This window comes from Sciurus carolinensis, chromosome 11, assembly GCF_902686445.1.
Source record: "Sciurus carolinensis chromosome 11, mSciCar1.2, whole genome shotgun sequence".
Classification (NCBI taxonomy): Eukaryota; Metazoa; Chordata; class Mammalia; order Rodentia; family Sciuridae; genus Sciurus; species Sciurus carolinensis.
The window spans coordinates 50510796-50525135 of NC_062223.1; the positions used below are offsets into that span (position 1 = coordinate 50510796).

Here is a 14340-nt window from a genome sequence, read left to right on the forward strand (position 1 = left end):
GAAGTGAGGTTGAGGGGCAGGAAAGGATGCACAGATTTGAGGAGACTGCAAATAAGATCTTGTATCATAGACAGATTTGCAAAGGTAGAGAGAGAGAGTTTTCATTGAGGATGGAAGGAAAGCATGAACAGAATAGGTAAATAGGCCCAAAAGTCTTGCCGGATGTGTTCCTGAGCAATCAACACAGGGTTTAATGAGAGCAAGAGCAGGAATCAATAACTGGATTTCCCCCATTCTTTTCTCATTTGTCGTGTTCCTAACTCTTAGTCAGTGGGAACAAATTCAGTAAAACAGTGAAAATGAAGGAGAGAGGGAGACAAAGTGGAGGGTCACCAATAACCAGTTATTGGAAGATCCATTTTCTGAGTCTAAAATCAAGAGAATATTCTGCTCAGTGTGCTCCACTGTAATCACAGATCATAATTCAGGAGACAGATCTATTATCTTTCATTTTATAGATCTGGACAAAGAAGGACAGAAAGTTTGAGGTTCAAGAGAGTCACAATAACCTTGCCAGGTCCTATCCAAATGCTCCAGATGAAGTCCAGAAAAGTTAAATGATTTGTCAAAAATGTTCACTTGTGGTTGAGTCAGGACTTGAGCAAAGGTCTCTGGGTTCCTAGTTCCTTGCTCTGTCTCAGGCAATTGCAGGTAGGAATCCTCTGTCCTCTTAACCAGGAAAGAGATACCACTGAGGGCTGTGCTTGTGTTTTGCATATTTCATTTCACTAATTAAAAACGCTGAGGTGGTTAACTTTTATCACTCCCATGCTCCCACTAATATTTAACCTTAAGTTAAAAAAATATCTAGGAGATAAAAGATCACATTGTATGGCAAGTCCATTCCACCCCCAGTAATTATTAATCTCAGGATACATCTGAATTCCTTCCCTGTGGCACATGCTTCAGGAGAGGAGTAGACAGCTCTTGGTCAGGGTCAGATTTCAAATTCTCATCTCTTGGTACCAATTCCACTGCCAGTTCTTTGCAGTTAACTTTTGAAATCTTCCTTGAGTACGACTTGGTGTCTCAAGGTCAGCATAGTACCTGTGATCCTCATCTTCAGGAATCACAGTCCTCCCTCTCAACAAAATATCTGCTGTACAGAGCTTTGCTTTTGGAAACATCCTCTTGCTGAGTCCAGGTTGAAAGCAACTCTCCAGTATCATACTTCCCAGCATGGAGGCGAAGAATTTCACTGTTTGGGATTACGTTGTATTTTCAGCCCTGTTTGTTGTTTCCTGTGGAATTGGAGTATTCTTTGCCATTAAGGAGAGAAAAAAGGCAACTTCTCGGGAGTTCCTGGTAGGGGGAAGGCAAATGAGTTTTGGCCCTGTAGCCTTATCTCTGACGGCCAGTTTCATGTCGGCTGTCACTGTCTTGGGGACGCCCTCCGAGGTCTACCGCTTTGGGGCATCCTTCCTTATTTTCTTTATTTCATATACATTTGTCGTCATCTTCACCTCAGAGCTCTTTCTGCCTGTGTTCTACAGATCTGGCATCACTAGCACTTATGAGGTAAGAGAACTGCACAAGTAATTTCTCTGAGCCCAAGTAATTTCTCTCCACTTGAATGATTTTTTTTATCCTATTTTCCCCTCTATTGATATACATCATCTTCACAATAAAGCCTGGTAGCTGAAGAACACTCACTGATTTTTTTCAAGACAATTACACATTATGAAAAAGACATTAAATATTATTGGAGAAAAGCCTGAGCTCTGGCCACAGCTGCACCTGTTTTCCCCTTTGTAGACCAGAAAAGATGATGTGGCTCCCTTAGGACTGTGATGAAATTACAGCCTGAATGTGAACACCTAATGCATTATCTAGTTTGTGGGAGGTTCTTAAGAAAACAGAGATGTTTTTATTTGTATTATTTTTATTAGCATCATTATTCTGAAAAACAAGCAGAACATGTACCACAAGCATTATAATTTTCCGCTGAGAAAATGGAGATACCAATAAATAAAGTTAGTCATGATTTAATAGTACACAAATTCTACTGAGAACCTGTTTTCTCTGTATCCCTCTGTAGTAGTGTTCCCATCAGAGAGTAAACTGAGCACGTAAATACATATTATTACTAAGTTCCAAGTTTTAATTGGGAAATGGTGATATTTTGAAAAATCAGCAAATATTTTAATTGGAAGAAATTGCTAAATAATAAAAATATGGGAATTATTTTTTATGAGAGAAAATGAGACAGTGGAGGTTTAGTTTTGCAATTATTCTCAGTGAAAACATTGTTTTCAAAATTGAATTTATATGTCCAAAATTTAATTGTAATAATAAATAAGTTTCTATGAAGAAGGTGTTTATTTCCATTATCCAGCATCATACCCTACCAAGTCACAGCAGATGATTCATAAAAGACCTATCTTTAATAATTTTTTAAGCTAAATGAGTATAAAATGATTCTCTTGGCTTCTGGATGCAATCAGCAAGTGAACACTTTCTAGAAGGTCTCAAAACTTATAATTCCATAGATGATCATATTTTAAATAGTCAACATTAACTTCCCCTTCCCCTAAAAGAAGGTAATCAAATCTGGTTCATTCAATAACTAATACCTGGGGTGTAGATTCAAGAGAAAATAACTAAATTTACAATTAGCCCTAGAAATGTACGCATATCCCCTTGCTTATTAATATACTTCTGAAAATATAAGTATGTCCTAAGAGTTTCCATTTAAGTTTGAAGATTTGACTCACAAAGACATTGCTAATTTTTTTCCAAGCAAAACAGTGCATTCAAAAAAGAACTGCCTACTTAACTGCTAAAGAGAGAAACAGAATGAGAGAGAAAACTTGGGACCTGAAAATATGGGTTCAATTTCTCTTTACCAATAGGACCACTTTGTGTGCAAGTTACTTAGCATTTCTCAATTCCATTTTCCACATGGAATGTAATATCTCCCATCTTTCATAAAGGTTTAGTTAAAAGGTTTAGTTTTCAAGTGGAGATGTACTTCAGTGGTAGAGTGTTTGCCTGGCATGTATAAAACCTGGAGTTCAATCCCCAGTAACACACACACACACTCACACACACACACACACATGCACACACACAAACACACACGCAGAGTCTTTTAAATAATAAAAATATACCCACATTTGGAATATAATTTTTATGACTATCTATTCATTCAGTAAATACCATTAAATGTCTACTATGTTCTGGCCACTCCCTTAGACCCTGGAAACATAGCAAAGAATCAAACTTTGTAATCATGATGCTTACTTCATAGCAGAGAAGGTTGTCAATAAATGCATAAGACAGCATAATGCATATTTATGTGATATTTAACTACATGCTAAGCACATCTCTATTTTACATGTCTCAACTTAGCCTTGTAACAGTATTTTTAGATAGGTACTATTATTATCATTTCCATTTAACAGACTAGAAAACTGAGGAATGTCACATAGCTATCAAGTGGGAGTTTTTCAAACCCAGATAAGCTAATTTTAGAGATCACATACTGAATCATTATGCTACCTTACATACCATAACAATAGAGAAAAAGGAAATAATAAGAGAAAGAATGCTGGTTTGGGTGGAGAAAGTAATTCATAGAGGGTGGTCAAGTAAAACTTCCATGTTAATAGGGCATTTAAGTGGAGATCAGAAGAAAGGAAGTGATTGTGTCTTCTTGGAATGCTGCCCCGATTCTACTATGTAAGGAAACTGGCAAAGCTGGTCTAGCTTCTGGAACACAGGTGGACACACAAAGGAGAACTGGGGCATACTAGCTGAGAGCCAACACTAGGCTGTGAATGATACAACTGCCAGACAGGATGAGGCCATCTTAGACCCTTTGTCTCAGTTGATCATCCAGCAGAATGTAGCCACAGAAGAGACCTGGTGAAATGAGTAGAGGAACACCTGCCAATCCTCAGTTTTGAGAGATAATAGTTCTTTGGATTTTGACCACATCAGTTTTTGGTGAGTGTTGCATAGCAATAGCCAACTAATTAAATGCTTTGACATGCAGTGGGAGTTCAAGACTAAGAGATGCCATCTGTGCTCCTTTCCCACCACCCTGGCCCAAGTAGGAGCATAAGGAATTATTCCCATCCCATGTTTTAAATGAAGTTTAGCTCATTTGCAATATCATACATTTTCATTATCTCTACTTGGACAGTGTATAATTAGTCTCCTAGTGTTATCTCTATTTCAGTCAAGGTTAACTCCTTCTTTTTCTTATACTAAAAAAAACTATATATATATAGTCTGCTATTTACCCTGAACACTAGTTTATAAGCTAGCATCTGTTCTTTCATTTTTCTTGAACTTCTTAGCCTAGATGACTTCTGAACTACTTTTTATTTTAAAGACCAAGTTTTTCATTATGATAATACAGAAACTATGACTTTACTATCTTTTATACAGTGATTTTGAGCACTTATTCATTGCATAATTTTTCGATAATTTTTTTTTGGTTCTCCACTAAATTATATTTTGTGATGTTGTTCTGATAATATTTATATTTTTTATAAATCAGATGTTGTATAAAATAATAATATTATTCAATATTATTTCAGCATAGTAGATGATGTTACAAAATATTTGTTGTATCTAGGTTCTGGTAGGATGTAGACCAATGTTATGAAGTCTTTTAGGTCATTGTAAGAATGACCTTTCACTGTAGGTGAAATGGGTCTTTATAGTATTTGGATAGAGGAGTGACATGATATAATTTATATTTTAAGAATATTATTCTAGCTGGATTTGAGAATGAGTGTAAGATTTGGATTACAGAAGAAGATGGGGCTAACTAGGAATCTGTTTCACTAATTGGCCAAGAGAAAATAGTAATAATGTGTTTATGTAAGAGATAATGCAGGTGGATATGTTTTGACAGTGGGGGCACATATACCAGGATTCTTTAATGAATTGAAGATGGGAATGAGAGAAAGGAATAAATGTTATTTTTATGTCTTGTGAAATTAAACTAATATGAAAAGTGAAGTTGATACCTGTTGAGATTGAAAAGATACAACAGGATCAAATCTGGGGTTCTAAAAATAATTCAACATGATGATAATAAATGTCACCCTGGTCCTTTTAAAACCAGTCATGAAGGATGTACTTTGTCTGTTGAACTTTCATTTTCTCTTTTTACTCTATTAATACTTATATACCCACCAAAGACAACTATTAATAGTATGAGTGAATCCATTGAAAGGAAAAAATACATCTTTTGCTGTCCTTATTTTTATTTTTATTTTTTGGTGGGGGGACTACTTGGGATTGAACCAACAGCACAGTACCACTGAGCTACCTCTGCAAAACATTTATTTATTTATTTATTTATTTATTTTTTATTTTCTGAGGGAATTGCAAAGTTGCTGAGGTTGGCCTCAAATTTGCTCTCCTCCTGTCTCAGTGTGCTCAGTAGCTCAGATTATAGGTTTGTGCCACTGTGACAGGCTCACTGAATACATTCATTCAGATATGGAATTATGCAGTTGAAAAAGTCTCTTCTGTTTGCAGATGAGAAAAGAGGCTTAAATCACAGAGTGAAGTATCAGCAAGTATCAAACTAGAATTCAAGGAATCTGATTTCTGGTCCACTTCTTTCTCACATACCCTTTTCCTAATACTGTCTCTCTAGTGTTACTGAATGGACCAAAACTAAACTGAAAGGTAAAATCCATTGACTCTCAGATCCTACAGCAGTCTCCTCCCAGCTTTTCCATTTTCCAGGAACCTTTTCCAGAAAAGCTTTCCCAGGCCTTAGGCACCACTCAGCTCCCAAAATAGATAATGTACTTTTGGCTTTTGTTACCTTTTCCCCCTTTTGTATCATTTATCTACTGTGGGGCAAAATACCAAACCAAAATAAATTTCTAAAAACAAGAATCTTATTTGTTCAGAATTCTGGGGATAAGCCATTTGGCCTAACTCGACTGGGCCCCTTACAACAGTGAGGTTCTTCTGCCTGCTCACATGGGCCATCTTTGTGACTTCCATCAGGTCCCGAGTTGGCCAGGGGCCTGCTGCTCTAGAGGAATAGGACTGAAACCACTTCTTTGTGTTATATTTGGTCTCATCCTCCAGAAGGTCATCGTGGATTCATTATGCGATGCAGAGTTTGCATTATGTTAGATAGATAAATATTACTCTCTTAGGTTGCATTTCCCCAGAGGCAGATCCTGAGATACGGTTTGAATGGAAGTCATTTGGGGGGGAAGTGATTCCAATAAGCCCTGGAAGGCAAGTGGCAAAGTAAAACTTGGAAGGAGAGGAAGTTCATACAATGTATGTTTTTGAGTGGATTATCACTGCAATCTGCTGGAATTTAGTCTCTCTGGGGATCTCTAGGAGACAGGATAGAACATGTCTGAGTTGCCCTTCCGGAAAGGCAAAGAAGCTAGTGTATTTTCTTTCCACCTCCCTTTAGTCATTGGCTGAATGCCAATGATGACACCTCCAAGCACTTCTGACCTGCCCAGTGCAAAGGCTGAGAGAAAGTCCACAATCAGACAATAACAGGTGCATTTAGATGCCATCATATATACTGGGACACTGAGTGCCGATAAGTTGTGCCTGTTGCACCCACACTGACAATTGTCCTAAGATCCTACTCATTCCTAGCCCTCTCCTTGACTTGGTCACACACTGTGTCATTGGTTTCTCCACAATCTCTATCTCTGGTAGGAAAACCCATGGCTTAGTGTAGTAAGCTGATTTTCCAAAGGGCATGCAATTAGAACCCAACCTATCTTTATCACAAAAGTTTTGCACTGTTTTCCATCCTGTGCTATTTGAGTTTTTTGCCTCCTCATTGACTTTCCCTAACTCCACAAGAATATTTTCTTTTCATCTGGTTGCCTAAGTCACACAATCACTGAATAGGCTCTGTGACCCAGTCTCTTTGTACTATCTGAAAAGAGGGGCCTGAAAATAAAGTGGTTCTCTACCCGAGGATCTGGACATCTGGCAGGGTAAATTTTGAAGTGTGGATTAGTGTGAAACTGAGTCACAGTTTTATCGAGAGTTCTTTGTTTCAAAGAAAGATCTATTTTAAGCCATGAAACATTGTATATACTTTCTAGGAAAAGGATAAATCATTAGTTAATCCATAACTTAATAAAAATTATTTTCCTTAAATTCAGAGAAGACAACATACTAAAAGCAAAAGCAATAACCAAGAAACTGAATCCTCAAATAATTTGCTACTTTTAAAATTTATTTTGTTCACCCTGTACATATTTATTATGCATTGGAAAATATGTACTCATGTCTTCTAGAATGCTTACACAGAAAAAACTTCTCTGACCTCCAGCATTGACTCACACCTTGCTGTTTAGTGTGTTCACAGCTTCTTGTAGTTCTTCCTTGAAAACTATTAAAGTTGCAATTTTATTTTTATTACTATTTGTTAATGATTGCTTTATCTAATCTGTAAGATAGTCTAGGATGTAAACTGTATCTTATTTCCTTATTATCGAGCATGTGAATGTCTTATGGAAAACAAGAAACAAATATATATGAAATGAATGAATAGATAAATCACAAAGATACGGGCTAGGGATAGCTCAGTTAGGAGAGTGCTAGACTCCCATGCACAAGGCCCTGGGTTCAATCCCCAGCACCACACACACAAAAAAAAATTACAAAGATAAAAATGAATAAACTAGAATACAACTTACATGTATATATATATATCAGCATGAGTAAATTTGGCAAAAAAAAAATCACTGCCCCCAAGAAAGTGTGTGTTTTCCTAATACCTCATACTTGTGATATCTTAGATGGTCCAAAAAAGGGAAGAGGTGGGTCTTCACAAACACAATTGAATTAATATCTTACATTATCCAAGTAGACCTTAAGTAGAAATACAATCACATGTATTTACACAAGACAGATAGTGAGAAATATGACAGAGGACATAGTGACTACGGAGGCAGAGATTAGAGTGCAGGAGTGGAAACCAAGGATGACCAGAAGGTTCAGAGGCTAGAAGTAGAGTCTTCCTAGAGACTATGGAGGAAGCACAACCCCTGCCAACACCTTGATTTTGAGCCAGAGAAATGGATTTTGGACTTCTGGGCTTCAGTAATGTAAGAGAAAACATTTCTATTGCTTTAAGCTACCAAATTGGTGATAATTAGGTAACTAATCCTCGAGCAACTTGAAAATAAGTCAATCCTACACCAAATTACTAGACAGTAACTGGTAACCATGGAAACGTTTTAGCATATGTGCCACAGGAGCTCAGAACAGAGGGTATAAGGAGAATAAGAATGACCCCGTTGAACCATTTTTCTTGAGAAATGACTAAGAACTTGGAGACAAATTTGAAATTTGAAATTTGAGGAGCGAGAGACTCTCACATTGAAAGTTCTACCTAAACAAAGGAAAGGTGGTATGCCTTAAGCAAGGTAGGTAGGTAGGTGCAGGTCAGACAAAAGAGGGTATGGAGCTGAAGAAGTAGCTTGCTTTGGAAAGGGCTTGCCTAGCATGCCCAAGGCCTGCGGGTTGAATCCCCAGCACCTCAGAGGGGAAAAAAAAAAAAAAAAAAAAGAATTTGTTTTGGGCTGGGGAGATAGCTCAGTTGGTAGAGTGCTTGCCTTGCAAGCACAAGGCCCTGGGTTCAATCCCCAGCACCGCAAACCAAAAAAAAAAAAAAAAAAAAAAAAAAAGAGGGTATGGAATATCAAACTTGAGATGTGCACTTGGTTTCATCAAAAATCACTGAAGATTTTGGGAAAAAACGTACCCAGTACCCAGGTAAGAGCTCTGTTGAAGAGAGTGAAGGTAGCAGATATGAGTTGATGGAAAGGGTGAATGAGGCTTGGTATTGGGAGACCAATCAGAGGGCTACAGCAGTGATCCACAAAAGGAGAAAAAAATGAGCTTAAATATGGGGCTTTGGGAAATAAAGGGAAACTGGCTTCAACGGGTCCAGTAGGAAGATGCCGGGACAGAAAGTCAGAAGACCTGTGCTTTGTTCAAGCAACCAACTTATTTTCATGAGGTGCATGAACAAGAATTTGGTTTTAATATATATTTGACTTTTAACAATCCACGTTCCCCCCACCCCATTGCTTCCAGAAATACATACTATAAAATCACACTGCAAGTCCAAAGCACTAAACTCAGAGGAATACCAAGGCAACCAAGGACCTTCTTAGCAGCTCTTATCTAAAACTCACTGCACGTCTTTCTCTCTCTTCCCTCTAGTACCTACAACTACGATTCAATAAAGTGGTTCGCTATGCAGCAACTGTCATCTATATTGTGCAGACGGTAAGGGGCTGGCTGCTGCAGAAGTGGGAGCCATGGGTACCAAGATACAGTTACCTTTTTCTTTATATGGGAGCAATTAACTCAATTAAAGACAAACAATACTAGGAAGTCAGTACTTTTTTCCAAAGATAGCATTTGTAAGAAATGTGATCACCTTGAGAGCCATTCACATTGCTAGATCCCATACATCTGGACTAATAGTAAGAACAAATATATAAATCACAAAGGGAAAAAAAATTGCTTCAAGTATATTTCATTCATTTTTAACCTGTACAACCATTAAATATGAAATGATCTGGTAACTACTTTTTTTCTTTCTCTTCTTTTTTAAATGGTTAACTGAGCTGAACCAGAAATGCCTGTTTTTCTAAAGGTCCCTTTAAGACAAGATTCCTAACCAATGTACCTACTTCCCTACCATGTACTCCTTTCCCATCCTCAGGCTCTGGGGAGCCTTCATGCACCCCAAGCTCACCTGGGACACAGAGGCGAATTTCCACCCACTCATCATGTGCTCTCTTCTAGAAGATGACCTTTCTTCTTAATCAAAATGCCCACTAATGCCAGAAGGATTTAAGCAAGAGAATAAGTAGAAAACAATTCCTCTTGAACTGCCTGTACATATTTATTTGCTGTCTGAAACCCTCAGATGCCATCTCCAAATGGTGAAAGTCCATTTAAAACAAAATGTGAACTGAACCCATTGCATCAGTGTAGCAATTGGAATTCTGCAAATTCGATGATGTTCATTACCTGCAGGTCACCCTTACCCTTGTTTTCAGTCTTCTTAGAGTTCTTTCTCCTCACAGATGTTTTTTTTTTTTCCAATCTCCACTCTAAATTCCATATTTCAGAAAACTGCTAAAATGTGTTTCTGTTCTTTGGCAAAACTTCTCATGAAGTCAGCACAGAATCCACTGTGATGGGCACAGGAGGGCAGTGGGCAGAGAGAAGTTGAATCAAAAGCTTAATTCAAAGTCTATTTTTTTTTTATTCTTTAGAAATATACCAAATATAACCATGACATCTCAAAATGAGCAGTCATCTTGAAAATCCAACCCTCTTCTCCCATCTCATGATTACATCTCTACAAATTAGTTATAGTGGTAAACGACTTCAAAATTAGAGTGGATGAGAATGGAAAGCTTGGTGGACAAGTTGGAGGAAGGTCAATAAAGAGATTCTAGGCAGTTTTTCCTCCATGGCTTTCCCCACTGCTTACCTGCTTCTTGTTCTCCACCAGATTCTCTACACAGGTGTGGTGGTATATGCTCCTGCCTTGGCACTCAATCAAGGTGAGTCTTCCAAGCTCCGATGGACATAGTCCACTACTTTTATGCCTGAATTCTCAACTTGGACACATGTATATAAGATACCTTGTTAGGAAAGATATTCCTCTGCTTAAAATGCTCTGAATTACTGTAATAGTCACTCTATAAAGCTCTAAAAGATGATTGGACATAGGAAATAATGCAATTAGCTATTGGATTTTGCCTTGCAAAATGATTAAACGCCCAGTTTAATCATTGCCATTATTTGGGATTTTTATTTTGTTTATTGATCATAGAAATGATGGGGTTTTGGGTGTTATATGTGTGTAATTGCTCAGTAAGTTTATCGATAATATGTGGTCATGTTTCAGTGACTTCATGAAGTAAATAATCAGAGCACAAGAATGAAAGTTACCTGTAATAGTCATATTGCAATGAATAGTTGATCCTTTCAAGAGAATAGAATATTAGAAATGAGTGAAAAAAAATTTTATAGTGACATTGCCACTTTCAATAGGAAGTCCTTAATATTCTAATTAATTGGCCTATGTGCTTATGTTGAGAAATTTTAATTCTTCATGGATGCCTAGGTGGTTTCAGATTACTCAGACAAATTTTGTTAGGACAAAACAAAAGATGTATATCATTTGAACCAAAGATGAAGTTACAGAATCTTAGCAGGAAAAAAAAAAATGACCAAACAGTATATGAAATTTATGGACTGGTTTAGGATATAAAAATGTAATAAAAATAATCTTTCTCAGAGCTGAGAAAATTCAGTGAGGGAAAATGAATTTGATTTCATTTTGCCCATAAAATACACTAAAAAAAATTGTGACTTTTTCCTCATTAAATTTTCTCTTTTACTTAGCTTAGAGAAATTTCTTTTAATGTTTTTTTCTCCTTTCACAGTGACTGGGTTTGATCTCTGGGGCTCTGTGTTTGCAACAGGAATTGTTTGCACATTCTACTGTACCCTGGTATGTATCTAGTTGGGAAAAATATTTAATACTCCTCCTAATTTGGGATAAGGGCATCAAATTACCACAGTAACTGGAATTCCCAAATTAAATAGTAGTACAGTGGATTATCTACCATACTTTCATGAGGAAGTTGCTGTTTTTCTTCTTATTCTTTTTAAATTCTTTTTTTTAAGCAGACATTAAGCAAATTTGGACTCTAATTTCACTCAAGAAAATTATTCCTTATGAAAGGTGATATAATGAAAGACATACCTCCTCAATCAAAGGACAGAGCACAGTTGACCCTGTGCAACTTCTGAGAAAGAATAAAGTTTTCTCCTTAATAGTTTCCATAAATCATAGGTAGCAGTTTATAGTTCACTGTCTGCCGGTTGAGAAGCAGCAAAATACATGCCTAAGTGAGCAAGGATAGTTGGTGTTTTATAAACAAGAGTATTCCACTGCTATTTTTTCTCTCATTTATAGATATCTTAGGTTATACTTACCATTTGGCTTTACACATGCTATTTTTAATCAGGTAATCTGGGTGGTATTGATAGCACATTGGATAATTATTACAATTAATTGATTTCAATAAATCATCACTGAACACCTGTTATTTGCCAACCCCCTGCAACTAGAGTCTTTATTCTTCTAACTCATCACACCATTTTCTGGGTAAAGATAACCAGTTAAGAATATGCCACTGCTTCCCAGATAGATGGATTCTCTTTCTTCCTTTACATAGAAAAATTATTAATACATTATCATATAGTGGACTATTCATGTAATTTGACTTTATGCTCATAACAGGTACATTTCGTAACACACATATGATAATATCCAACTTAAACTGCCCTTGTCTCTTTTTCATACTTGCAAATCCCACAATTTTTACACATGTAGAGTTTCTTCTTCATCCTTTTTTTAATCCCATCGTCACCACTATAATTCCCATATACCTCCTCCCACCTTGGTTAAAAAACAGGCTCTTCTCCTTGGATGCTAGTCATGTATGACAGGTGAGTTACTCTGATGTACCCACCTAGAGAAGGACAGCTAGATACTGGATAAAACAACTTTTTGATGCATTTTTGTGATTGTGCAAGATATCATAGATCCCTATGGGAATACTTTCCCCAAATAACATAACATAATAACGTAAATATATAAATTACCAGGGCTGGCATTTGGAAGGTGTGTAGGGTGAACTGGAAGGATGAGACTGACCTGAGGGCAGATGCTGATAACAGTACTATTATCAAGTTATTAAATTTTGGTCCAGTGGCAATGCAGAGTAGCTGAGTTTGGGACTAGCTGGAACCACTGATGGGATCTGATGTGATTCTAGCTCAGTGGTGCACTTTGACTTTTTGTGAGAATAGAGGGCAAATTCCCACAGATACGAACATAATTAAAATCCTAAAACCAAATATTTTTAGAAATAGAAAATAACAAGATACTCTGAGAGAGGATTAGCAAAATAACAGAGAGATTTAGCCTCTCAGGATCAGCATACATTAGCATTGCAGGGTACTGAATAAAGCATAGATTTGCACAATCTACTTTAACAAAGAAAGAATACAATTTCAAAGCCCAACAAGCATTGGTAATAATCAACAATGTAATAATTATGATAAAAAGGAGATATATTTGAAGAGTTGTACAATTCACTTACTAGAAGATATATCTGAAGAGATGACAGAGCATTTCAGAAAGACAAAGAAATGGAGAAATGAAGGAGAAATGGGGACATATAAAAGATAAAATGTGAACATATAATTTATGTCCAGTTAGAGTGTCAGAGAACAATAGTGTAAGAATGGAGGAGAGGCAATATTTCAAAAAATTATAAGCTGATTTTTTTCAGAACTGATTAAAGACAAAATCCATAGAATTAAAGAAAAGTACAAACTTAAAGGATAAAAGAAAAATAAAAAAGAGGAGCCCATACCTGGATATATTAGTAAAATTATAGAATAGTAGGTATAAAAAAAGACCTAAGCAAGGGCAAGAGAGGGGAAACAAACTACCAAGGGGCACTTTTACCAAGGGCAAACTTCACAGCAACAACAGTAGATACCAGAGATTCTGGAATGGTATTTTCAAAGACACGAGGACACACAATTGTCAACCTATCACTATTTTCAACACACCTGTCTTTCAAGAATTGAATGTCAAGAATCAAGAGAATTTCTAACAGCTTTTTCCCCTAGGAAAATCTAGAGGAAGTACTAAGGGAAGAAGAAAAAAGTCTTCCAGTTTTAAGTAAAAGAAGCGATGATTAAGAAGTAAAATACAGGAGTATCCCTAATTCAAAAATCCAAGATCAAATTGTTCTAAAATATGAACCTTTTTGAGTGTAGACATTATCCTTGAACAGTTTTGGATTTTGGATCATTTATTTCAAATTTTGGATTTTCAGGTTAAGGGTGGTCAGCTAAAAAAGTCCATACAAATATTCCAAAATCTGAAAAAACACCAAAATCTGAAATGTTTCTGGTTGCAAACATTTTGATCATAGGATACCTGTAGTAAATATTTAGTAAGTCTAGTCAATTATCACTTATGTTATATTTTCTTATAATATCAAATTGCATATATTATTTATAATATAAAATATAAGAATAATACCCATTATCATTTGTTTTTATATAATTTTGGCATTAAGCAAAAGAACAATTCCCAAACCATCCTGCAGTAGTAACTAAATTGGAAAAAGAGTAACCAGGTTTAAAAGCGGAATTTAAATAAAAACATTCGATTGCTCTAAGCATGAGCAGAAAAGAGAAAAACAAGCACAGAAAAAGTAGAGACCCAAAAATACAATGTTAGAAACGAGTCTG

At 36.4% G+C, this 14340-nt stretch overlaps 1 protein-coding gene across 1 annotated transcript in view; it reads left to right on the top strand.

The window, feature by feature from the left end:
- The first annotated feature begins 1179 nt into the window (after nucleotides 1–1179).
- Nucleotides 1180–14340, top strand: part of Slc5a12 (solute carrier family 5 member 12) — a 61729-nt gene continuing 48568 nt past the window's right edge. The window contains exons 1-4 of the mRNA XM_047518593.1: nucleotides 1180–1518; nucleotides 9196–9261; nucleotides 10505–10556; nucleotides 11445–11512. Coding sequence (XP_047374549.1) covers nucleotides 1180–1518; nucleotides 9196–9261; nucleotides 10505–10556; nucleotides 11445–11512 — 525 coding nt within the window. The remainder of the gene's footprint in view (nucleotides 1519–9195; nucleotides 9262–10504; nucleotides 10557–11444; nucleotides 11513–14340) is intronic.